Here is a 24,068-nt window from a genome sequence, read left to right as displayed (position 1 = left end):
TCCCACAGGTCCCAGACCTCTCTTATGGCCGCCAGTCTGTCGGCGGCGAGTCTCGCGGGTCTCGACCGGCGGTCGTCGAATCGCAGCAGCCTCGAGTACTTGTGAAAGACCTTGAGCGGCATGGTGGCTCGGAACACGGTCCTGCCGCTCTCCACGTCCCACAGGCTGGCCGCGGCCTCGCCCCGGGACCTGTAGACGCGCGCTAGGATTAGCAGCCCTAGGTAGGAGCGCAGGTCGACTGAGTCCATGTGTCGCCAGCCGTCGCCGTATTTTCTCACCCCTTGCAGATTCGTCATGTCCACAATGATCCTTTCTATCGCCGGCGTGACAAACAGCCGGAAGGTGGACTCGATGTTGAGCGCGACGCGGCGTAGGCCGTAGGGCCAGGCATCACCGCGGGGCCGGGGTGGCGGACGGCGCGGGGCAGGTCCGGGCCGCGATAGGCCGCGGAGGACCATTTGATTTTGCCGTTTTTTGACAGCAACGTCTCCCTTCGGGCTTGGCCGGCCGCCGCCGCCGCCGTGTCCTCTCGCTCTGGCTCTGGCTCTCTGTCTCGCTCTCGGGCGGCGGCCGTGTCTCCCTCTCGCTCTCCCTCTCGCTCTTCCTCCTCCTTAAGAAGAAGAAGAAGAGGAGCACGACCGCAAGGCCGAGTCGTCCGCGTCACGTTCGGGGTCGTATTCCTCGCCGTCTTCGTCTTCCGAAACGTCCTCCTCTTCGGAAATGCAAAAGTCTTCTTCGTCTTCTCGGTCGACACTGGAGGCTATCTGTTCCAGGACCTGAGCTGCGCTGAAACCGGGACCGCGGCGAGGCGTCAGCGACGGCCTCACGCTCGGCGGGGTCGTATTCCTCGCTGTCGTCCTCATCGTTGTCCTCGTCATCCTTGTCTTTTTCTTCTTCTTTTTCTTCTACTTCTTCTTCTTCTTCTTCTTCCTGACAATATTAGTAGCCTCTCTATGGCCGGCCGACTGCACGCTGATGCACCGCGCCGGCCCGGGGGGGTCGCTCTGACCCGGCCAACGGCAGGGGGGGGGGGTTATAACATAGGCATTGCTAACGCTTCCCCCGGGGTCTCTCTGACCCGGCCTGTACGCGGGGGGAACAGCTCCTAACACATGGCCTAGCCGGGGGGTCTTTCTGACCCGGCCTGGACGCGGGGGAACAGCTCCTAACACATGGCCGAGCCGGGGGGGGGTCGCTCTGACCCGGTCTGGACAACTGCAGAGGGGGTTATAACATACGCATTGCTAACACATGGCCGAGCCAGGGGGTCGCTCTGACCCGGCCTGAACACGGGGGAACGGCTCCTAACACATGGCCGACACATTGCTAACACATGGCCGAGCCAGGGGGTCGCTCTGACCCGGCCTGGACAACTGCAGAGGGGGTTATAACATACGCATTGCTAACACACGGCCGAGCCAGGGGGTCTCTCTGACCCGGACTGGACGCGGGGGAACGGCTCCTAACACATGGCCGACACATTGCTAACACATGGCCGAACCAGGGGGTCGCTCTGACCCGTCCTGGACAACTGCAGAGGGGGTTATAGCATACGCATTGCTAACACATGGCCGAGCCAGGGGGTCTCTCTGACCCGGCCTGGACGCGGGGGAACGGCTCCTAACACATGGCCGAGCCGGGGGGGGTCGCTCTGACCCGGCCAACGGCAGGGGGAGTTATAACATAGGCATTGCTAACGCTTCCCCCGGGGTCTCTCTGACCCGGCCTGTATGCGGGGGGAACAGCTCCTAACACATGGCCTAGCCGGGGGGTCTTTCTGACCCGGCCTGGACGCGGGGGAACAGCTCCTAACACATGGCCGAGCCGGGGGGGGGGTCGCTCTGACCCGGTCTGGACAACTGCAGAGGGGGTTATAACATACGCATTGCTAACACATGGCCGAGCCAGGGGGTCGCTCTGACCCGGCCTGGACAACTGCAGAGGGGGTTATAACATACGCATTGCTAACACACGGCCGAGCCAGGGGGTCTCTCTGACCCGGACTGGACGCGGGGGAACGGCTCCTAACACATGGCCGACACATTGCTAACACATGGCCGAGCCAGGGGGTCGCTCTGACCCGGCCTGGACAACTGCAGAGGGGGTTATAACATACGCATTGCTAACAGATGGCCAAGCCAGGGGGTCTCTCTGACCCGGCCTGGACGCGGGGGAACGGCTCCTAACACATGGCCGACACATTGCTAACACATGGCCGAGCCAGGGGGTCGCTCTGACCCGGCCTGGACAACTGCAGAGGGGGTTATAACATACGCATTGATAACACATGGCCGAGCCAGGGGGTCGCTCTGACCCGGCCTGAACACGGGGGAACGGCTCCTAACACATGGCCGACACATTGCTAACACATGGCCGAGCCAGGGGGTCGCTCTGACCCGGCCTGGACAACTGCAGAGGGGGTTATAACATACGCATTGCTAACACATAGCCGAGCCAGGGGGTCTCTCTGACCCGGCCTGGACGCCGGGGAACAGCTCCTAACTCATGGCCGAGCCGGGGGGGGGTCGCTCTGACCCGGCCTGGACAACTGCAGAGGGGGTTATAACATACGCATTGCTAACACATGGCCGAGCCAGGGGGTCGCTCTGACCCGGCCTGAACACGGGGGAACGGCTCCTAACACATGGCCGACACATTGCTAACACATGGCCGAGCCAGGGGGTCGCTCTGACCCGGCCTGGACAACTGCAGAGGGGGTTATAACATACGCATTGCTAACACATGGCCGAGCCAGGGGGTCTCTCTGACCCGGCCTGGACGCGGGGGAATGGCTCCTAACACATGGCCGACACATTGCTAACACATGGCCGAGCCAGGGGGTCGCTCTGACCCGGCCTGGACAACTGCAGAGGGGGTTATAACATACGCATTGCTAACACATAGCCGAGCCAGGGGGTCTCTCTGACCCGGCCTGGACGCGGGGGAACGGCTCCTAACACATGGCCGACACATTGCTAACACATGGCCGAGCCAGGGGGTCGCTCTGACCCAGCCAGGACAACTGCAGAGGGGGTTATAACATACGCATTGCTAACACATGGCCGAGCCAGGGGGTCTCTCTGACCCGGACTGGACGCGGGGGAACGGCTCCTAACACATGGCCGACACATTGCTAACACATGGCCGAGCCAGGGGGTCGCTCTGACCCGGCCTGGACAACTGCAGAGGGGGTTATAACATACGCATTGCTAACACATGGCCGAGCCAGGGGGTCTCTCTGACCCGGCCTGGACGCGGGGGAATGGCTCCTAACACATGGCCGACACATTGCTAACACATGGCCGAGCCAGGGGGTCGCTCTGACCCGGCCTGGACAACTGCAGAGGGGGTTATAACATACGCATTGCTAACACATAGCCGAGCCAGGGGGTCTCTCTGACCCGGCCTGGACGCGGGGGAACGGCTCCTAACACATGGCCGACACATTGCTAACACATGGCCGAGCCAGGGGGTCGCTCTGACCCAGCCAGGACAACTGCAGAGGGGGTTATAACATACGCATTGCTAACACATGGCCGAGCCAGGGGGTCTCTCTGACCCGGACTGGACGCGGGGGAACGGCTCCTAACACATGGCCGACACATTGCTAACACATGGCCGAGCCAGGGGGTCGCTCTGACCCGGCCTGGACAACTGCAGAGGGGGTTATAACATACGCATTGCTAACACATGGCCGAGCCAGGGGGTCTCTCTGACCCGGACTGGACGCGGGGGAACGGCTCCTAACACATGGCCGAGCCAGCGGGTCGCTCTGACCCGGCCTGGACAACGGGAGGGCTAAGGTTTTATGGCAGACTACACCTACAGTGGCTTGCAAAAGTATTCACCCCCCTCGGCATTTTTCCTATTTTGTTGCCTTACAACCTGGAATTAAAATACATTTTTTGGGGGGTTTGTATCATTTGATTTACACAACATGCCTACCACTTTGAAGATGCAAAATCTTTGTCAATCTCTATTGCGAAACAAACAAGAAATAAGACAAAAAAAAAACTGAAAACTTGAGCGTGCATAACTATTCACCCCCCCAAAGTCAATACTTTGTAGAGCCACCTTTTGCAGCAATTACAGCTTTAAGTCTCTTGGGGTATGTCTCTATAAGCTTGGCACATCTAGCCACTTGGATTTTTGACCATTCTTCAAGGCAAAACTGCTCCAACTCCTTCACGTTGGATGGGTTCCGCTGGTGTACAGCAATCTTTAATCTTTGACTAGGCCATTCCAAGACATTTAAATGTTTCCCCTTACACCACTCGAGTGTTGCTTTAGCAGTTTGTCCTGCTGGAAGGTGAACCTCCGTCCCAGTCTCAAATCTCTGGAAGACTGAAACAGGTTTCCCGCAAGAATTTCCCTGTATTTAGTGCCATCCATCATTCCTTCAATTCTGACCAGTTTCCCAGTCCCTGCCGATGATAAAAATCCCCACAGCATGATGCTGCCATCACCATACTTTACTGTGGGGATGGTATTCTCGGGGTGATGAGAGGTGTTGGGTTTGCGCCAGACAGCATTTTCCTTGATGGCCAAAAAGCTCAATTTTAGTCTCATCTGACCAGAGTATGTTTGGGGAGTCTCCCACATGCCTTTTGGGGAATACCAAATGTGTTTGCTTATTTTTTTCTGTAAGCAATGGCTTTTTCTTGGCCACTCTTCCGTAAAGCCCAGCTCTGTGGGGTGTACGTCTTAAAGTGGTCCTATGGACGGATACTCCAATCTCCCCTGTGGAGCTTTGTAGCTTAGCTTGACACTTAGATTGCAGACAGGTGGACTTTATTTAACTAATTATGTGACTTCTGATGGTAATTGTTTGCACAAGATCTTATTTAGGGGCTTCATGGCGAAGAGGGTGAATACATATGCACGCACCAGTTTTCAGTTCATTTATTTTTTTATTTTTTGGGGAAATAAGTAGTTTTTTTAATTTCACTTCACCAATTTGGAACATTTTGTCTATGTCCATTACATGAAATCCAAATAAAAATCAATTTAAATTACAGGTTGTAATGCAACAAACTAGGAAAAACACCAAAGGTGATGAATACTTTTGCAAGGCACTGTATTTATCTACTGCCGCCACCTTCTGTACGAGGTAGTGAAACAAAAATATTTAATTGCTTTAGCTGGAACTGATATGCCTACCTCTTTATTTAGCTACTGAAATGAATATACAATTACTGCATTGTTATTTGCTTAAAACCTCTAAGGAAAAATATAATAGTCATATTTTCTGGGTCAAATTCAGGTGCAATAATTTTTGAGTAATTATTGATGGAAATAAATGTGATAAAAATAGGGTTTTGTAAATCCTGGTGGATTATAGTAGGATATTGAAATAAAATACATGGGCGTACGTGTTGTTTGTTAAATAATATTTTTTCATTTCACTTCACCAATTTGGAATATTTAGTGTATGTCCATTACATGACAGAGGTCACCCCAGAGAGAGAGGTCATGAGCAGATGAGCTCCCAAATTTTTCAGCATGTTTTAAAAATAGATAGATTTAGAGTTAGACTAACTTAGATTTTTTGGGATGGACATATACAGGATGCTACCCTAAACAACATAACCTTCATTCCAAATTGAAACAGCAAACCTACAACCTGATTTTGGATGGAATTACTTGGAATGCTTCCTACACTCAATGCTTCCTACACTGTCGAAGCCTTTGAGCCCAATAAATGGCAGGCTACCCCACCCAGATCCAGAGGCCTTGAAGCCGCCTCCTGCTGTTCAAAGACCATCCACTGGCATTTTCTACAAGAAATCTGCCTTCAGAAATAAAAGCTTCTCCCAAGTGGGTGACGCCTACTTGTGCATTTTGCTATTTTGCTATTTGCCTCATGACTCCTGCATGCTTTGTTGACTAAGAACTTCCTTCCTCCTCATGCTCGGGTGGCGCTCGGCGGTCATCGTCACCGGCCTACTAGCTGCCACTGATTCCCTTTTTGTTTTCCCCCCTTTTGTGATTGTTTGCACCTGTTCGTAATGGGGGGGATTAGCGGGGCTATAATTATTCGTTGGCCCGCCTTCTCTTTGTGCGGGATTGTTTATTCTGTTGTATGTTTGTGTTTGCGCTTGTGCGTTGGTTTTGCGCCGACTGTGTTTCCCCCTGTGTTTGGGGCACTTTGTTTTGTGTGCGCGCTTATCGCTGTTTGGGGTGGCTTGTGTTTGTTCGTCTCTTGGCCCATTAAAAGCCACTACCCTGTACTTGCTGCTTCCTGCGTTTGATTCCTCACCCACGACGCCCGAGCATTACATTTACGGAGAAAGCACATTTTTCAATATTCTGAGTACATAGCTCAGCCATCACAGAGAGCTATACAGACACCCGCCAAGTTCGGAGCAACCTAAACTCAGAATTAGTATTAGAAATATTCTCTTACCTTTGCTGATCTTCGACAGAATGCACTCCCAGGACTGCTACTTCGACAAGAAATGTTGTTTTTGTTCGAAATAATCCATATTTATGTACAAATACCTCTGTTTTGTTCGTGCGTACAGATCACTTATCCAAAGGCATAACGCGCGAGCGCGGAACCAGAGACGAAAAGTCAAAATGTTCCATTACCGTACTTAGAAGCATGTCAAACGCTGTTTAAAATCAGTCTTTATGGTATTTTTAACATAAAATTGCGATAATATTCCAACCGGACAATAGCATATTCATTCAAGAAGAAAAAGGAGGAACAGCGCGCTCGCGTGACTGCGCATATCCAATCCCTTTGTTGCCAGGCAGACCACTCAGTAACTGAGCTCCTATACTCTGCCCAGTGACAGGAGAATGCGTAATCCACTTTCTGAAGGCTTTTGACAGCCAATGGAAGCCTTAGGAAGTGCAACGTAACCCCACAGATACTGTAGTTTCGAAAGGGACTAGAAAGAAGAACTACAATACTCAGATCCTCCACTTCCTGGTTGACTTTTTCTCAGGTTTTTGCCTGCCATATGAGTTCTGTTATACTCACAGATGCCATTCAAACAGTTTTAGAAACTTCAGAGTGTTTTCTATCCACATCTACTAATAATATGCATATTCTAGTTTCTGGTCGAGAGTAGTAATCTGTTTAAATTGGGTACGTTTTTCATCCAGACGTGAAAATACTGCCCCCTAGCCCAGACAGGTTAACCTTGTTTTGAACACCTCCAAAACAAAGGTCATGTGGTTTGGTAAGAAGAATGCCCCTCACCCCACAGGTGTGTTTACTACATCTGAGGGTTTAGAGCTTGAGATAGTCACCTCATACAAGTATTTGGGAGTATGGCTAGACGGTACACTGTCCTTCTCTCAGTGCATATCAAAGCTGCAGGCTAAAGTTAAATCTAGACTTGGTTTCCTCTATCGTAATAGCTCCACTTTCACCCCAGCTGCCAAACTAACCCTGATTCAGATGACCATCCTACCCATGCTAGATTACGGAGACATCATTTTTAGATCAGCAGGTAAGGGTGCTCTTGAGCAGCTAGATGTTCTTTACCATTTGCCACCAATGCTCCTTATAGGACACATCATTGCACTCTATACTCCTCTGTAATCTGGTCATCTCTGTTTACCCGTCGCAAGACCCACTGGTTGATGCTTATTCATAAAACCCTCTTAGGCCTCAATCCCCCCTATCTGAGATATCTACTGCAGCCCTCATCCTCCACATACAACACTCGTTCTGCCAGTCACATTTTGTTAAAGGTCCCCAAAGCACACACATCCCTGGGTCGCACGCCTTTTCAGTTTGCTGCAGCTAACGACTGGAATGAGCTGCAACAAACACTCAATCTGGACAGTTTTATCTCAATCTCTTAATTCAGACTCAATCATGGACACTTACTCACAGTTGTGGCTGCTTTGCGTGATATATTGTTGTCTCTAGCTTCTTGCCCTTTGTTCTGTTGTCTGTGCCCAATAATGTTTGTACCATGTTTTGTGCTGGTACCATGTTGTGCTGCTACCATGTTGTTGTCATGTTGTGTTGCTACCATGCTGTGTTGTCATGTGTTGCTGCCTTGCTATGTTTTTGTCTTAGGTCTGTCTTTATGTAGTGTTGTTTCTCTTGTCGTGATGTGTGTTTTGTCCTATATATATTTTTTTTTATTAAAAAATGATTTTTTTTAATCCCAGCCCCCATCCTCGCAGGAGGTCTTTTGCCTTTTGGTAGGCCGTCATTGTAAATAAGAATTTGTTCTTAACTGACTTGCCTAGTTAAATAATGGTTAAATAAAAAATAAAATAAAACATGAAATCCAAATATAAATCCATTTAAATTACAGATTGTAATGCAACGAAATAGGAAAAACACCAAGGTGGATGAATACTTTTGCAAGGCACTGTAAATATCTGAAGTAAAATGATAAAAATCGGAAAGTTAAAGTGAAACTATGGAGAGCACTAGCCTCTGCCTTATGGACACATTGATACACTGTGATCCATTGGCAGCTAAAGAAATGAGAGCATATTACTCAGAGATAACCTATAGGCCAATGCAGCCGTAGGCCTATAAATTAACTAAGTAAAATATATAGGTCTAAAGCCGACAAGTAAAAACAGTAGAAAATATCCTGATGAAAATGTGGGTCTTAAAATTACATGAATCTCTCTACTCCACCTGTCTGCCTCCCTTTCTATCTGTTTTGACTTGAGCTATTGCTAGTGAAGTGCAACATTTAGTACGTTTACATGTACACTAATAATTCGATATTAAACGGATTATAGCAGTAAACAGATTATGCAATAGTCATGTAAACTACTTACTCTGCTTATCTTAATCAGCGTAAGGTCAAAATGGAAGTAATTAATTATACCCTGATTAAATCACCTTGTTTTCTGAGCTATCTTTCTAATTATTAGGACATGTAAACACCTTAATCGGTGTTCCAGCAGTGTATTTGTTCTGTGCATGTGCTTGCACCGGCCGAGCAGCACAGTTGTCATACGACGAGATAAAGACGTCTTTTACTGGTTGAAATCTGGTCAGGACATCATATAACCAGATCACAACCAGATGAAGACGTCTTCTTTATAAAGTCTTTTTGACGTCATGTAAAATACGTCTAATTTTGGTTGATATCTGGTTTTTGGTTGGAATCTGGTTAAACTACTGACCAGTTATCTAAATGCTTCTCAATTAATAGAAACCAATCTATATAAACATGTGCATAGTGTTTGTGGGCCATGCACCCATTGCATTATAAGACACTAACAATTACACAAATTTGAGTAATGTTCTTTTTCAGCAGGGTTTGCGTGATTCGGGGGGTGGGCTTCATGCGGGCCGAGCTCTTCCCGAATCCGGCAGAATCATATTACTCTGGGTTCCGGCTAATGATACTAGGGCCAAGTCCACTTCAGCTTATCCAGCCCGCCCTTACAAAAAAAAGATTGCAGTCAGAGTGCAGTATAACTGCAATATGCTGCAAATACTGCGTCCAAAATAATAGTTTTTTTTTTACCGCAGTAACTATGCAGTGTAACTGCAGTTACAGTGCAGTATAACTAATTCTGCAATTACTGCATCCAAAATACCAGCTTGCTATCTGGATAGTTAGCACACAGTGTCACCTCCACCTGCTGTGTACCGGAGTCCTTCTTACTAGCTAACGTAAACTGACCCCATTCCGTACAAATGTGCGCAACCGCGACATTCAAACGAGGCTGCAAAGAAAACTAATGGGACTGTAGCGACTGTGTTGACTTCAAAATCTGGGGTGTGAACTACGTTTCTATTCAAGCGTTGATCGACATGGTAATGGCTCTATAGTATTGGAGAAAAGTTGAAAAAACGGAACCTCCGTTACATTGTGACGTGTCATGCCGTAACGTACAGCATGTGTAAAGCAACTATTTCTGTCTTACAATCTCTCCCCACCAGGTGTAGCACTTCTCTCATCGTTTAAAAACAAGAAATGTACAGTGACGGGGTAAGGGGGGGATACCTAGTCATTTTTTGCGTCATCACTGCATGCGATCATGACTCTCAAAGCCTCTGTTTACTTCAGAAGATCACTTTAGCACCGCCCTAAAAACCCGATTCAAATTCGACACAAACCTTCAAATAGGTATGTAATGACACATTATATAAACTCTTTATAGTGTTTTATTTACATTTTAGAAGCGATAAGGTGATAAGTTGGACAGATCGAGTGAAAAAAGCAGTTTTCCCACACGACATCTCTCCTTCTCACTACCACGCATTAGTGTCGCTTCCCCACCCGCCATTTTTAAAAAGACCTGACGGAGCTCATTGCCTTGTTGAATTATGCAGAAACGGGCAGCGTGGAGCTCATGTCATTTATTTTGTTGGAAAGGGGAGAAATTGTGCTTTACAATGGTATTGACATTACAGTTGATCTGGAAGTATTATGTTTTTTGGGGCGCTAAAATAAGGTCAATTGTACAGACCAAGGCGATGTACAAATGTCAGTTAGTTTACGTTACTTATATACAGTATAGGTATCCCCCTTACCCCCGTCACTGTCCATTTCTTGTTTTTAAACAATGAGAGAAGTGCTACACCGGTAAGATACCTAGTCATTTTTTTTCGTCATCACTGCAAGCTATTATGACTCTCAAAAGCTGCTGTTTATTTCTGAAGATCACTTTAGCACCGCCCTGAAAACCCGATTCAAATTCGACACAAACCTGCAAATAGGTACAGTGGGGGAAAAAAGTATTTGATCCCCTGCTGATTTTGTTCGTTTGCCCACTTACAAAGAAATGATCAGTCTATCATTTTAATGGAAGGTTTATTTGAACAGTGAGAGACAGAATAACAACAACAAAAAATCCAGAAAAACGCATGTCAAAAATGTTAGAAAATTATTTGCATTTTAATGAGGGAAATAAGTATTTGACCACTCTGCAAAACATGACTTAGTACTTGGTGGCAAAACCCTTGTTGGCAATCACAGAGGTCAGATGTTTCTTGTAGTTAGCCACCAGGTTTGCACACATCTCAGGAGGGATTTTGTCCCACTCCTCTTTGCAGATCTTCTCCAAGTCATTAAGGTTTCAAGGCTTACGTTTGGCAACTCGAACCTTCAGCTCCCTCCACAGATTTTCTATGGGATTAAGGTCTAGAGACTGGCTAGGCCACTCCAGGACCTTAATGTGCTTCTTCTTGAGCCACTCCTTTGTTGCCTTGGCCGTGTGTTTTGGGTCATTGTCATGCTGGAATACCCATCCACGACCCATTTTCAATGAGCCTGGCTGAGGGAAGGATGTTCTCACCCAAGATTTGATGGTACATGGCCCCGGCCATCGTCCCTTTGATGCAGTGAAGTTGTCCTGTCCCTTTAGCAGAAAAACACCCCCACAGCATAAATGTTTCCACCTCCATGTTTGACAGTGGAGATGGTGTTCTTGGGGTCATAGGCAGCATTCCTTCTCCTCCAAACACGGCGAGTTGAGTTGATGCCAAAGAGCTCCATTTTGGTCTTATCTGACCACAACACTTTCACCAAGTTGTCCTCTGAATCATTCAGATGTTCATTGGCAAATTTCAGACGGGCATGTATATGTATTCTTGAGCAGGGGGACCTTGCGGGCGCTGCAGGATTTCAGTCCTTCACGGCGTAGTGTGTTACCAATTGTTTTCTTGGTGACTATGGTCCCAGCTGCCTTGAGATCATTGACAAGATCCTCCTGTGTAGTTCTGGGCTGATTCCTCACCATTCTCATGATCATTGCAACCCCACGAGGTGAGATCTTGCATGGAGCCCCAGGCTGAGGGATATTGACAGTTCTTTTGTGTTTCTTCCATTTGCGAATAATTGCACCAAATGTTGTCACCTTCTCACCAAGCTGCTTGGCGATGGTCTTGTAGCCCATTCCAGCCTTGTGTAGGTCTACAATCTTGTCCCTGACATCCTTGGAGAGCTCGTTGGTCTTGGCCATGGTGGAGAGATTGGAATTTGATTGATTGATTGCTTCTGTGGACAGAAGTATTTTTTACAGTTAACAAGCTGCAGTTAGGAGCACTCCCTTTAACAGTGTGCTCCTAATCTCAGCTCGTTACCTATATAAAAGACACCTGGGAGCCAGAAATCTTTCTGATTGAGAGGGGGTCAAATACTTATTTCCGTCATTAAAATGCAAATCAATTTATAACATTTTAGACATGCGTTTTTCTGGATTTTTTTGTTGTTATTCTGTCTCTCACTGTTCAAATAAACCGACCATTAAAATTATAGACCGATCCTTTCTTTATCAGTGGGCAAGCGTACAAAATCAGCAGGGGATCAAATACTTTTTCCCCCCCACTGTATGTAATGACACATTATATAAACTCTTTATAGAGTTTTATTTACATTTTAGAGGCGATAAGGTGATAAGTTGGTCAAAACGACTTCTCACTATCACACAATAGGTTTAGCTTCCCCACCCGCCATTGTTAAAAAGACCCGACGGACCCGACCCAATGATTCTTGAATCATGCAGAGATGGGCATCATGAAGGTCTCGTCATTGATTTTGTTGGAAAGGGGAGAAATTGTGCTTTAAAATGGTATTGACATTACAGTTGATCTGGAAGCATTACGTTTTTGGGGCGCTAAAATAAGGTCAATTGTACAGACCAAGGCGATGTACAAAAGTGAGTGAGTTGTGTCCTTCACTTCTGCCGGCAGAACACCTGCCCTGACCATATTTAACAGAACTGCGGGAAATCAGTGCCCCAACCGGCGGGTGCAAAGGACACTGCCTACCGGTCATCCCCACTTCCCGCTAGCTACTACGGTACACAGCAGGCGGGAGGTGGGGACGACCCTGTGTGCTAACTAACTAGCTAGGTTGCTAGTTAGCTACACTGTGTGCTCGCTAACTTGGTAGTTAGCGAGCACACGGTGTCGCTCCCGCATGCTGTGTACCGCAGTCTTCCTAGGACTAGCTAGCTAGCACACAATGTCCTTTGCTCCCGCCGGCCGAACACCTGCCCTCACCGTCGTTAACAAAACTGCAGGAAAACAATGCCCGACAGGAGGGGACGAAGGACACTGTCTACCGTTGTCACCCTCACGTCTTTTTCTTCTGTGGGGTTTATCGGCGGATGGCAACCAACGGGAACCTACTGTACTGGAGCGTCCCCACCTCTCGCCTGTCCTAGGTTAAAAATGGACCAATAGAGGTATAAAGAGGGGTTCCTGCAGATGCAGGAATGCCAGCATGCAGGAACACCCTGAATTGCGGGCCGCAATTGCACCCTTCTCCATTGAAGTTTAAATTTAAAAGGGTGTTAGAACCTAATTGTCAGAGTAAATAACTCACGGACACTAGAGAAGCTTAACCAAGTTTAATTCTTCCCAAAGAGTCGTTACAGCTGTAATTCAGACAAAAAAACATCTCACAAGCACTGATATTTAACCCTTTCTCCTAGGCTGAATCTCTTCTTCCACAAATGAACAGCCAATGCATCTCTGTTGCTAGACAGAACCTTAGTGATATCTGTTCTTCCTCACTTCATCTAACCTGACCTCTACCCCAAAGTGCTCACGCCTCCTCAACTCAAGGCTGTCATGGTTATTGCTACCAGACTGTGTCTCTTCTCCTCCCAGAGGATCTCTCCCAGAGGATCCCTGATGGTTAACAGTAACATACACTGACATAATGTAAACGTTATACATTACCCTCTCTCCCTCAGTGACATTGTTAGTTTCTAAGATCTCCACCCGTCTCCCCTTATCAATGCCTGCCACATGTAATCGCTTCCCTGCACTCAAAACATTCCAAGCTTAGTTGCACTATATACCATCCTCCTATAACCCTTCTGGTGTAGACCCTCTAAACAGCACTCCATCAATGACAGGAATACGTATATTTCACATTCTCAAAACCCAACAAGGGTTGGGGTTCAGGTTATGGTTTAGGGTAGGGAGTTTAGGGACATCCCAAGGATCCCCAGATAGCTAGCTAGCATTTACGGTTAGTGCTAACAGGATTTTATTCTTCTTTATACTTTAGGCACAATGGATCAGGACTGCATTGTCTCTGGTGCCCCTGCTGGCCTGGTGGTCCAAGTATGCTTCCCCAATGTGCGTGCAGCAGTTTTGGACAGCCTGAATCGACAGCGGGAGGAGGGCCGGCTCTGTGACCTCTCCATCCAGGTGCAGGGACAGGTGTTCAGGGCCCACCGCTGTGTGCTGGCTGCCTCCTCGCCATACTTTCACGATCAGGTTTGTCTGTCTGTGTGCATATGTGTGTGTGTACTAGTAGTCTCTCTCGGGTTGCCTCCGCCAATGTACCAATCTTCCGGCTTACACCTCTGTACGTAAACAACGTCAGTTTAGCATAGAGGAAAAGGCGGAGTTAGCCTATGTGACTAGCCTATGTCTATCTGAAGTGGACCCTCCTTTCACCCCTTTTCGAAGTTACCAAGAGAGTCCTTTATTGATCCCAAACATAGGCTAGTCACTGCTGTTGCCTAGGTCTGGGTTTCTGTGACTAGTGTATTAGAGAGAGACGTCTACAATAGTAGTTTGTGTCTTTGCTCTGTCATGTTCATTGTTGTCTGGAAAAATAGCTGTGAAATCCTAGTTTTTTTTCATCACTTTCACCAGGTGTTGCTTAAGAATGTGACGACAGTGTCTCTGCCCTCTGTCATGGACCCTGTGGCCTTTGAGAGTGTCCTGAGTTCAGCCTACACCGGCCGACTGAGCATAGTGCGTGATGACATTGTTAACTATGTAACGGTAGCCAGCTTTCTCCAGATGTGGCATATTGTTGACAAATGCACAGAGATCCTGAAGAGACCTCGACCCCCAACAGAATGCAACCCTGTGGATGTTGCAGCTGCCACACACCATGGTGCCTCCTCAAGGCAGCAGTCCCCAAGCAGCACCGACTGCCTATACATGGAGAGAGAGGGGAAAGAGAAGCAGAAGAGGACCTATGGTCAGGTGCAGAATGCTCTGCCGCCATTGGCCACGTGGAGGAGGCCCCATCAGTTCCCCAGGTGGGGCCACCCCAGGTCCTCACCCCAGCCAGCCATGTCCATGCCTGTCCAGCACCTAGCTGACTCACAGCTGGACTCCCACCCTGCTGGGGAGAGTGACTACTCCAGCTGTGAGGAGGTGTGGATGTCCAGCCACAGCAAAGCCAGCCCCCTAAGCCATCATGATGGGAGAGGACTGGACTATAGCCACACCAAGCACGTGGGGTTTCCTGGTGAGGCATTGAGACTGAGAGCTAGACTGAGACAGAGGGCAGTGCCACCAAGTGCTGAGAAACTCCATGGCAGGGATAGAGGAAGTGGAGAGGGCTATGGGGAAGATCCTCAGGAGAAGAAAGGGACTGAAAGAGTGATTGAAGCAAGTGAAGGAATGGGAGAAGAGTTGGAAGAGGAGAAAAGGGAGGGTCCTGAGCTGAGAGGACACTCTGGTAAGTAGTCCTAGAATGTGAAATGTAAACAGGACTTGGACATTGATATGTGTTTATATATATTTTTTTAAATATATATATATATATATATATATATATATATATATATATACACACAGTTGAAGTTGGAAGTTTAAATGTATTTGGCTAAGGTGTATGTAAACTCAGTTTTTCACAATTCCTGACATTTAATCCTAGTAAAAATTCCCTGTCTTAGGTCAGTTAGGATCACCACTTTATTTTAAGAATGTGAAATGTCAGAATAATAGTAGAGAGAATGATTTATTTCAACTTGTATTTCTTTCATCACATTCCCAGTGGGTCAGAAGTTTACATACACCCAATTAGTATTTGGGAGCATTGCCTTTAAATTGTTTAACTTGGGTCAAACGTTTCTGGTAGCCTTCCACAAGCTTCCCACAGTTGGGTGAATTTTGGCCCATTCCTCAGGTTTGTAGGCCTCCTTGCTCACACATGCTTTTTCAGTTCTGCCCACAAATTTTCTATGGGATTTAGGTCAATGCTTTGTGATGGTCACTCCAATACCTTGACTTTGTTGTCCTTAAGCCATTTTGCCACAACTTTGGAAGTATGCTTGGGGTCATTGTCCATTTGGAAGACCCATTTGTGATCAAGCTTTAACTTCCTGACTGATGTCTTGAGATGTTGCTTCAATATATCCACTTCATTTTCTATCCTCATGATGCCATCTATTTTGTGAAGTGCATCAGCCCCTCCTGCAGCAAAGCACCCCCACAACATGATGCTGCCACCATCGTGCTTCACGGTTCGGATGGTGTTCTTCGGCTTGCAAGCCTCCCCCTTTTTCCTCCAAACATAATGATGGTCATTATGGCCAAAGAGTTGTATTTTTGTTTCATCAGACCAGAGGACATTTCTCCAAAAAGTACGATCTTTGTCCCCATGTGCAGTTGCAAACCGTAGTCTGGCTTTTTTTATGGCGGTTTTGGAGCAGTGGCTTCTTCCTTGCTGAGCAGCCTTTCAGGTTATGTCGATATAGGACTCGTTTAACTCTGAATATAGATATTTTTGTACCTGTTTCCTCCAGCATCTTCACAAGGTCCTTTGCTGTTGTTCTGGGATTGATTTGCACTTTTCGCACCAAAGTACGTTAATCTCTAGGATACAGAACCCTTCTCCTTCCTGAGCGATATGTCGGCTGCGTGGTCCCATGGTGTTTAAACTTGCGTACTATTGTTTGTACAGATGAACGTGGTACCTTCAGGCGTTTGGAAATTGCTCCCAAGGATGAACCTGTCACGAAATTCGTCGTGGTGTTGCAGGGAAGACCAAAATGCAGCGGGTATATGGATACTCATTATTTTAATGAAAAATGTGAAGCATCCACAGAACAAAAAAAACAAAACAATAAACAGTACTCACGACTCACAACAGTGTAGCAGGGTCAATAACGCAGTGCTCACAGACAATTCCCCACAAACACACAGACAAACACACCCAACTAATATAGGACTTCCAATCAAAGGCAACACCACACAGCTGCCTTCAATTGGAAGTCCACCCCAATTAACTCTACATAGAAACACCCAACCTAGACAGAACATAGAACACACAACTTCTTCTGCCACGCCCTGACCAAAACTTATACACCTACTCCACCTGCTGGTCAGGACGTGACAGAACCAGACTTGTGGAGGTCAACAATTTTATTGCTGAGGTCTTGGCTGATTTCATAAATTCTAAAGCCATGACATCATTTTCTGGAATTTTCAAAGCTGTTTAAAGGCACAGTCTACTTAGTGAATGTAAACTTCTGACCCACTGGAATTGTGATACAGTGAATTATAAGTGAAATAATCTGTCTGTAAAAAATTGTTGGAATAGTTACTTGTGTTATGCACAAAGTAGATGTCCTAACCGACTTGCCAAAACTATAGTTTGTTAACAAGACATTTGTGGAGTGGTTGAAAAACGAGTTTTAATGACTCCAACCTAAGTGTATGTAAACTTCCAACTTCAACTGTATATGGTCACTTAGAAATGTCCTTGTTTTTGAAAGAAAAGCAGATTTTCTGTCCATTAAAATAACATAAAATTGATCAGAAATACAGTGTAGACATTGTTAATATTGTAAATGACTATTGTAGCTGGAAACGGTGGATTTTTTATGGAATACCTTCATTGGCGTAAAAGAGGACCATTATCAGCAACCATCACTCCTGGGTTCCAATGGCACGTTGTGTTAGCTAATCCAAGTTTATCATTTTAAAAGGCAGAGTTGCAATGAAAAAGCCATATCTCAGACTGGCCAATAAAAAGAAAAGATTAAGATGGACAAAAGAACACAGACACTGGACAGAGGAACTCTGCCTAGAAGGCCAGCATCCCGGAGTCGCCTCTTCACTGTTGACGTTGAGACTGGTGTTTTGCGGGTAATATTTAATGAAGCTGCCAGTTGAGGACTTGTGAGGTGTCTATTTCTCAAACTAGACACTCGATTGTACTTGTCCTCTTGCTCAGTTGTACACCGGGGCCTCCCAATCCTCTTTCTATTCTAGTTAGAGACAGTTTGCGCTGTTCTGTGAAGGGAGTAGTACACAGAGTTGTACGAGATCTTCAGTTTCTTGGCAATTTCTCGCATGGAATAGCCTTCATTTCTCAGAACAAGAATAGTGTGGCAAAGAAGGGGTTCGAGTGATAAATCGCAGATATGTGAGGGCAGAACTAATAAACGGGCTCTGCCCGATCACTAAAATGGCCACCCCGATCAGAACTACAGATCACAAAATGGCCGACTGCCAAAACTACAATTCCCAGAAGCAAGGGGAACCCTCAGAAGGTGGAGCCGACCCACAGATAAAAGGTCAAGAAAAACCAGGAAGAGAGAGAGAGGGCGGGAAGGATCTATGAACCATAGAGAAAGAGATAATCTACATTGGCTGGATTTACCGTGTACGAGCTGGACTGTTTTGGACTTACCTGTTGGCGTTTAGACCTGGACCTACCGAGAACCAGATTTGTGTACCGAACCCTGCTATCCTTGACCTTACCTGTGACCTGGGTGGACCAGGACAGCGAAACAAACACACAGGTACTGTCATGTTCGAAAGAACTTTCATTCTGGGCTGACTTTGGTGACAGTTTCCCACTTCATTTGTGACAAACGCTCCTAACTTTGAAGAGGTTTGCCACAATAGGCTGACGAGTTTCAGAAGAATGTTATTTGTTTCTGGCCATTTTGAGCCTGTAATCGAATCCCACAAATGCTGATGCTCCAGATACTCAACTAGTCTAAAGACGGCCAGTTTTATTGCTTTTTTTAATCAGTTTTCAGCTGTTCTAACATAATTGCAAAAAGGTTTTCTAATGATCAATTAGTCTTTTAAAATTATAAACTTGGATTAGCTAACACAACGTGCCATTGGAACACAATAGTGATGGTTGCTGAAAATGGGCCTCTGTACGCCTATATAGATATTCCATTAAAAATCTGCCGTTTCCAGCTACAATAGTCGTTTACAACATGAACAATGTCTACACTGTATTTCTGATCAAATTGATGTTATTTTAATGGGTAAAAAAATTAGCTTTTCTTTCAAAAACAAGGGCATTTCTAAGTGACCCCAAACTTTTGAATGGTAGTGTATATATATGTTTTTTATAAGTTATATTCTTCAATAATCATTGGGTACATATCATTCATTTATAAGTGATTCATTTATAATACGTACCCCATCAGATGCCAAAATATAACCTTGTTTACTCCAATGTTTGTACACAAAGTAATGTAAACAAACACTATATAGCCTCAAAACATGATTACAACTATATTTTTGATATCATGGATGGTCAGTCCTTGCATCCATAGCTCTGTGTATGTTTTTGAGAGTGGCTACATTTATCTAGCCCCATCCCTTAGCTTTTACCGAAACTGGGGGCGGGGATTCGCATTGTTATTGTTTCAACTGCTGATTGTCCCTTTAAACATTTGTCTCATATTTATGAGAGGATAAGCACTTATCCGTGATAAGCACACATCCCAGTGCCATAAATACACTATCTTTATATATTTCTCTATGTCCATTGTACATCACTCTGTTTGTATTTCTCCAGTAGACTTCCACTCTGGTGTACACCAAGGTGAGGAGGGACGACAGCCAGAGGGGAGAAAGAGCTCAGGGGAGCTGCAGAAGAAAGAGGAGAGACAGTTGGGGAGAAGTTCTGCCCTGACTTCTCCCCATGCTGGGGAACCAGATGAGGTGATTCCTGGACCCTCCTGCTCAGCTTCTACACCCTCTACCCAAAAGCAGTGGCAGGCGAGTCCCTGGTCTCAGCAAGTAGCTAGGCCGCAAGCTGGAGAGGAAGACTACAGAAGAGAAGACGACGAAGAAGATGACGAGGGGGAAGTGGACTTTGGCCGATTTGCAGAGGGTGCCTTTGGAAGGGAAACCTATGATGAGATTGAGGATGGCACCGGACAAGTTTCTCAGAGACCCTTAGTACCTACCTCTCCTGATGACAATGACTTTATCCTGGGGGCCCCAGAGTTGAACTGGCCCAATGGGGCAAACGTGACCCATGGTGGTGGTACCCCAACCTCCAGCTGCCACCTGTCCCCATCTCCTGCTCCATTCCCCCCTTCGTCCTCGCCCCCCATCCCATCTTCCTCCTCTTCCATCTCCCTTGCCGGGGCCCCTTACACAGGAAAAGTACACTTCTGCCACTGTGGGAAGGCCTACACCCTGAAGAGTATGCGTGACCGCCATGTCAAGATGCAGCATCTCAACCTGCGGCCCTTCGCCTGCCCCGTGTGCGCCAAGAGCTTCAAGATGAAGCACCACCTCACCAAGCACCTGAAGACCCACGGCGGGCTGCGGCCCTACGAGTGTAGCCTGTGTGGGAAGAAGGTCATCTGGAGGGATAGTTTCCTGCGCCACCAGGCACGCTGTGAGAGACTGGCCGCCAGCTATGATGGAGCCGCTGCCAGTAGTAACACCACAGCGGCTGCTGACATGGATGATGGTTATGCCTATGGGTTCAAGGAGGGGGAGGTTTTTTTCTCACAGGGGGGTCAAGTGAAAGTGGAGCAGGCAGAGTGTCAGGGGGAGGCGGAGTCTGGGATGAGTGCGTTGTTAGCGGGTGGGGTTGGGACTGAATTAGGCTCTCAGTCAAGGACTGTGGTTATTCACAGCTTTAAGGAGGAAGCCAGCAACAGGTTTAGCTGAAGCTAAAGGAAGGAGGATGGTGAAATATTGTGGAATATAGGGCCCGCAGCACTTGAAAATGGTATTAGATAGGGTGATAATTATGTCCATAATGGTCCATGTGTAAACCATTAAAACTCAGATCAATGTTGATACACCTGTTTGAACAACTATTCTATGAGGGAGATTTCTGCTTTCTTATTTATTTAAAGGACTATCCCATCATGTCATTGATATCTCGAAAGAGGGAACAAACATGTAATTTGCTCGATGTGAATCATGTGGTTTAAAAGTTTGTGAAGTGTGATGTGAGCACCAGTGTGTATATTTTGTATACGATTTTGTATACGAGATCTTCAGTTTCTTATCAGTTTCTCGCATGGAATTGCCATCATTTCTCAGAACTAGAATAGGCTGACGAGTTTCAGTTTAAAGTGCTTTGTTTCTGGCCATTTTGAGCCTGTAATCGAACCCACAAATGCTGATGCTCCAGATACTCAACTAGTCTAAAGAAGGCCAGTTTTATTGCTTCTTTAATCAGACAACAGTTTTCAGCTGTGCTAACATAATTGCAAAAGGGTTTTCTAATGATTAATTAGCCTTTTAAAATGATAAACTTGGATTAGCTAACACAACATGCCATTGAAACACTGGAGTGATAGTTGCTGATAATGGGCCTCTGTTCGCCTATGTAGATATTCCATAAAAAAATCTGACGTTTCCAGCTACAATAGTCATTTACAATATTAACAATGTCTACACTGTATTTCTGATCAATTTGATGTGTTAATGGACAAAAATGTTGCTTTTCTTTCAAAAACAAGGACATTTCTAAGTGACCCCAAAGTTTTGATCGGTAGTATATGTATACAGTACCAGTCAAGATTTTAGACACACCTACTCATTCAAGGGTTTTTCTTTATTTTTACTATTTTCTACATTGTAGAATAATAGTGAAGACATCAAAACGATGAAATAACACATATGGAATCCTGTAGTAACCAAAAAGTGTTAAACAAATATTTAACATTTTAGATTCTTCTAAGTAGCTACCCTTTGCCTTGATGACAGCTTTACACACTCTTGACATTCTCTCAACCAGCTTCACCTGGAATGCAGTCTTGAAGGAGTTCTGAAATATGCTGAGCACTTGTTGGCTGCTTTTCCTTCAATCTGTGGTCCAACTCATCCCAAACCATCTCAAGTGGGTTGAGGTCAGGTGATTGTTGAGGCCAGGTAATCTGATGCAGCACTCCATCGCTCTCCTTCTTGGTCAAATAGCCCTTACAGAGCCTGGAGGTGTGTTGAGTCATTGTCCTGTTGAAAAACAAATGATAGTCCCACTAAGAGCAAACCAGATTGGATAGAGTATTGCTGCAGAATTCTGTGGTAGCCATGCTGGTTAAGAGTGCCTTGAATTCGAAATAAATCACAGACAGTGTCACCAGCAAAGCACCCCCACGCCATCACACCTCCTCCTCCGTGCTTTACGGTTTGAACCACACTTGCGGAGATCTTCCGTTCACCTACTCTGCGTCTCACAAAGACACAGCGGTTGGAACCAAAAATCTCACATTTGGACTCATCAGACCAAGGGACAGATTTCCAGTGTGTTTTTTGGCCCAAGCATGTCTCTTCTTCTTATTGGTGTCCTTTAGTAGTGGTTTCTTTGCAGCAATTCGACCATGGAGGTCTCATTCACCAGTCTCCTCTGAACAGTTGATGTTGAGATGTGTCTTTTACTGGAACTCTGTGAAGCATTTATTTGGGCTGCAATTTCTGAGGCTGCTAAGTCTGATGAACTTATCCTCTGCAGCAGAGGTAACTCTTTGTCTTCCTTTCCTGTGGCGGTCCTCATGAGAGCCATTTTCATCATAGTGCTTGATGGTTTTTGCGACTGCACCTGAAGAAACTTTCCAAGTTCTTGAAATTTTCCAGATTGACTGACCTTCATGTCTTAAAGTAATGGTGGACCGTCATTTCTCTTTACTTATTTGAGCTGTTCTTGCCATATTATGGACTTGGTTTTTTACCAAATAGAAATTCCACAAATTAACTTTTAACAAGGCACACCTGTTATTTGCAATCCATTCCAGGTGACTACCTCATGAAGCGGGTTGAGAGAATGCCAAGAGTTTGTAAAGCTGTCATCAAGGCAAAGGGTGGCTACTTTGAAGAATCTCAAATATAAAATATATTTTGATTAGTTTAACACTTTTTTTGGTTAATACGTGATTCCTTATGTGTTATTTGTACACATATACACACATACATATATATAAATATATATATATATATACATACATACATACATACATACATACATATATATATATATATATATATATATATATATATATATATATATATATAGCCTGTTGAAGTAGAGGTGTATAATAAATCTTTCATACTTTGAAATAGGTAGCATTTGTGTTAAAAAAATAGGTGACCCATTTTTCCCGTGTCCAATGGCATTGAAATATTTGATATTGATTTATACACTTTGTTCTGTTGGAATTTAGAATTCCCAAATCAAAGCTTTTGAGATTATATATATATATATATATATATATATATATATATATATATATATATATATATATATATATATATAAATAAACATTTTATCTAGTTGGATAAACACTCCAAACAGCCTACCTGACCGCTTGGAGGTGTCCGCATGTTCCTAAAGTTGACTCTTTTTGTATCACATTCCAATAATAAAACTGGGGGGAACAAAAATGCAATTTCCCCAATGAAAGTTGCATCCCTGATATTTTGTATATTTAAATGAGCCAAATGATCTTATCATGAGCCATCTGTGAATGTAATTGAGACAATAAAATCTTGTTTGCACAGATATGGTTTGAACAATAAGTTATCAGGTTCATTCATGTCAAATTGGGTAACTTACGGAATGCCGCAAGTATGGTCCTTGCTTCCCAGGAATTTTGAAGAAATGACATTGAAAGTCTATGCGGTGGTGGAAAAAGTACCCTATTGTCATACTTGAGTAAAAGTATAGATACTGTGGCAAACCTCTTCAAAGTTAGGAGCGTTTGTCACAAATTAAGTGGGAAACTGTCACCAAAGTCAGCCCAGAATGAAAGTTCTTTCGAACATGACAGTACCTGTGTGTTTGTTTCGCTGTCCTGGTCCACCCAGGCCACAGGTAAGGTCAAGGATAGCAGGGTTCGGTACACAAATCTGGTTCTCGGTAGGTCCAGGTCTAAACGCCAACAGGTAAGTCCAAAACAGTCCAGCTCGTACACGGTAAATCCAGCCAATGTAGATTATCTCTTTCTCTATGGTTCATAGATCCTTCCCGCCCTCTCTCTCTCTTCCTGGTTTTTCTTGACCTTTTATCTGTGGGTCGGCTCCACCTTCTGAGGGTTCCCCTTGCTTCTGGGAATTGTAGTTTTGGCAGTCGGCCATTTTGTGATCTGTAGTTCTGATCGGGGTGGCCATTTTAGTGATCGGGCAGAGCCCGTTTATTAGT

At 45.6% G+C, this 24,068-nt stretch overlaps 1 protein-coding gene and 1 long non-coding RNA gene across 4 annotated transcripts in view; one reads left to right on the top strand and one right to left on the bottom strand.

Annotated features, from left to right (window-relative positions):
* LOC106588234 (uncharacterized) overlaps nt 1-20,881 on the top strand; it is a 29,040-nt gene extending 8,159 nt beyond the window's left edge. For 2 of the 3 annotated variants that reach the window (XM_014177045.3, XM_082970330.1), the window contains 3 exons: nt 13,968-14,179; nt 14,564-15,383; nt 19,479-20,881. In XM_014177045.3, coding sequence (XP_014032520.2) covers nt 13,973-14,179; nt 14,564-15,383; nt 19,479-20,590 — 2,139 coding nt within the window. In that variant the 5' untranslated portion in view covers nt 13,968-13,972 and the 3' untranslated portion in view covers nt 20,591-20,881. The remainder of the gene's footprint in view (nt 1-13,967; nt 14,180-14,563; nt 15,384-19,478) is intronic. The other variant, XM_014177047.3, reaches the window with a different exon arrangement.
* Nucleotides 1-24,068, bottom strand: part of LOC123730951 (uncharacterized) — a 31,083-nt gene extending 7,015 nt beyond the window's left edge. The window contains exon 1 of the long non-coding RNA XR_006762437.2: nt 23,701-24,068. This is a non-coding gene — a long non-coding RNA (uncharacterized LOC123730951). The remainder of the gene's footprint in view (nt 1-23,700) is intronic.

The sequence above is a fragment of the Salmo salar genome, chromosome 27 (genome assembly GCF_965601325.2).
Source record: "Salmo salar chromosome 27, fSalSal1, whole genome shotgun sequence".
Lineage (NCBI taxonomy): Eukaryota > Metazoa > Chordata > Actinopteri > Salmoniformes > Salmonidae > Salmo > Salmo salar.
This window is presented reverse-complemented; position numbering and strand designations above follow the sequence as displayed.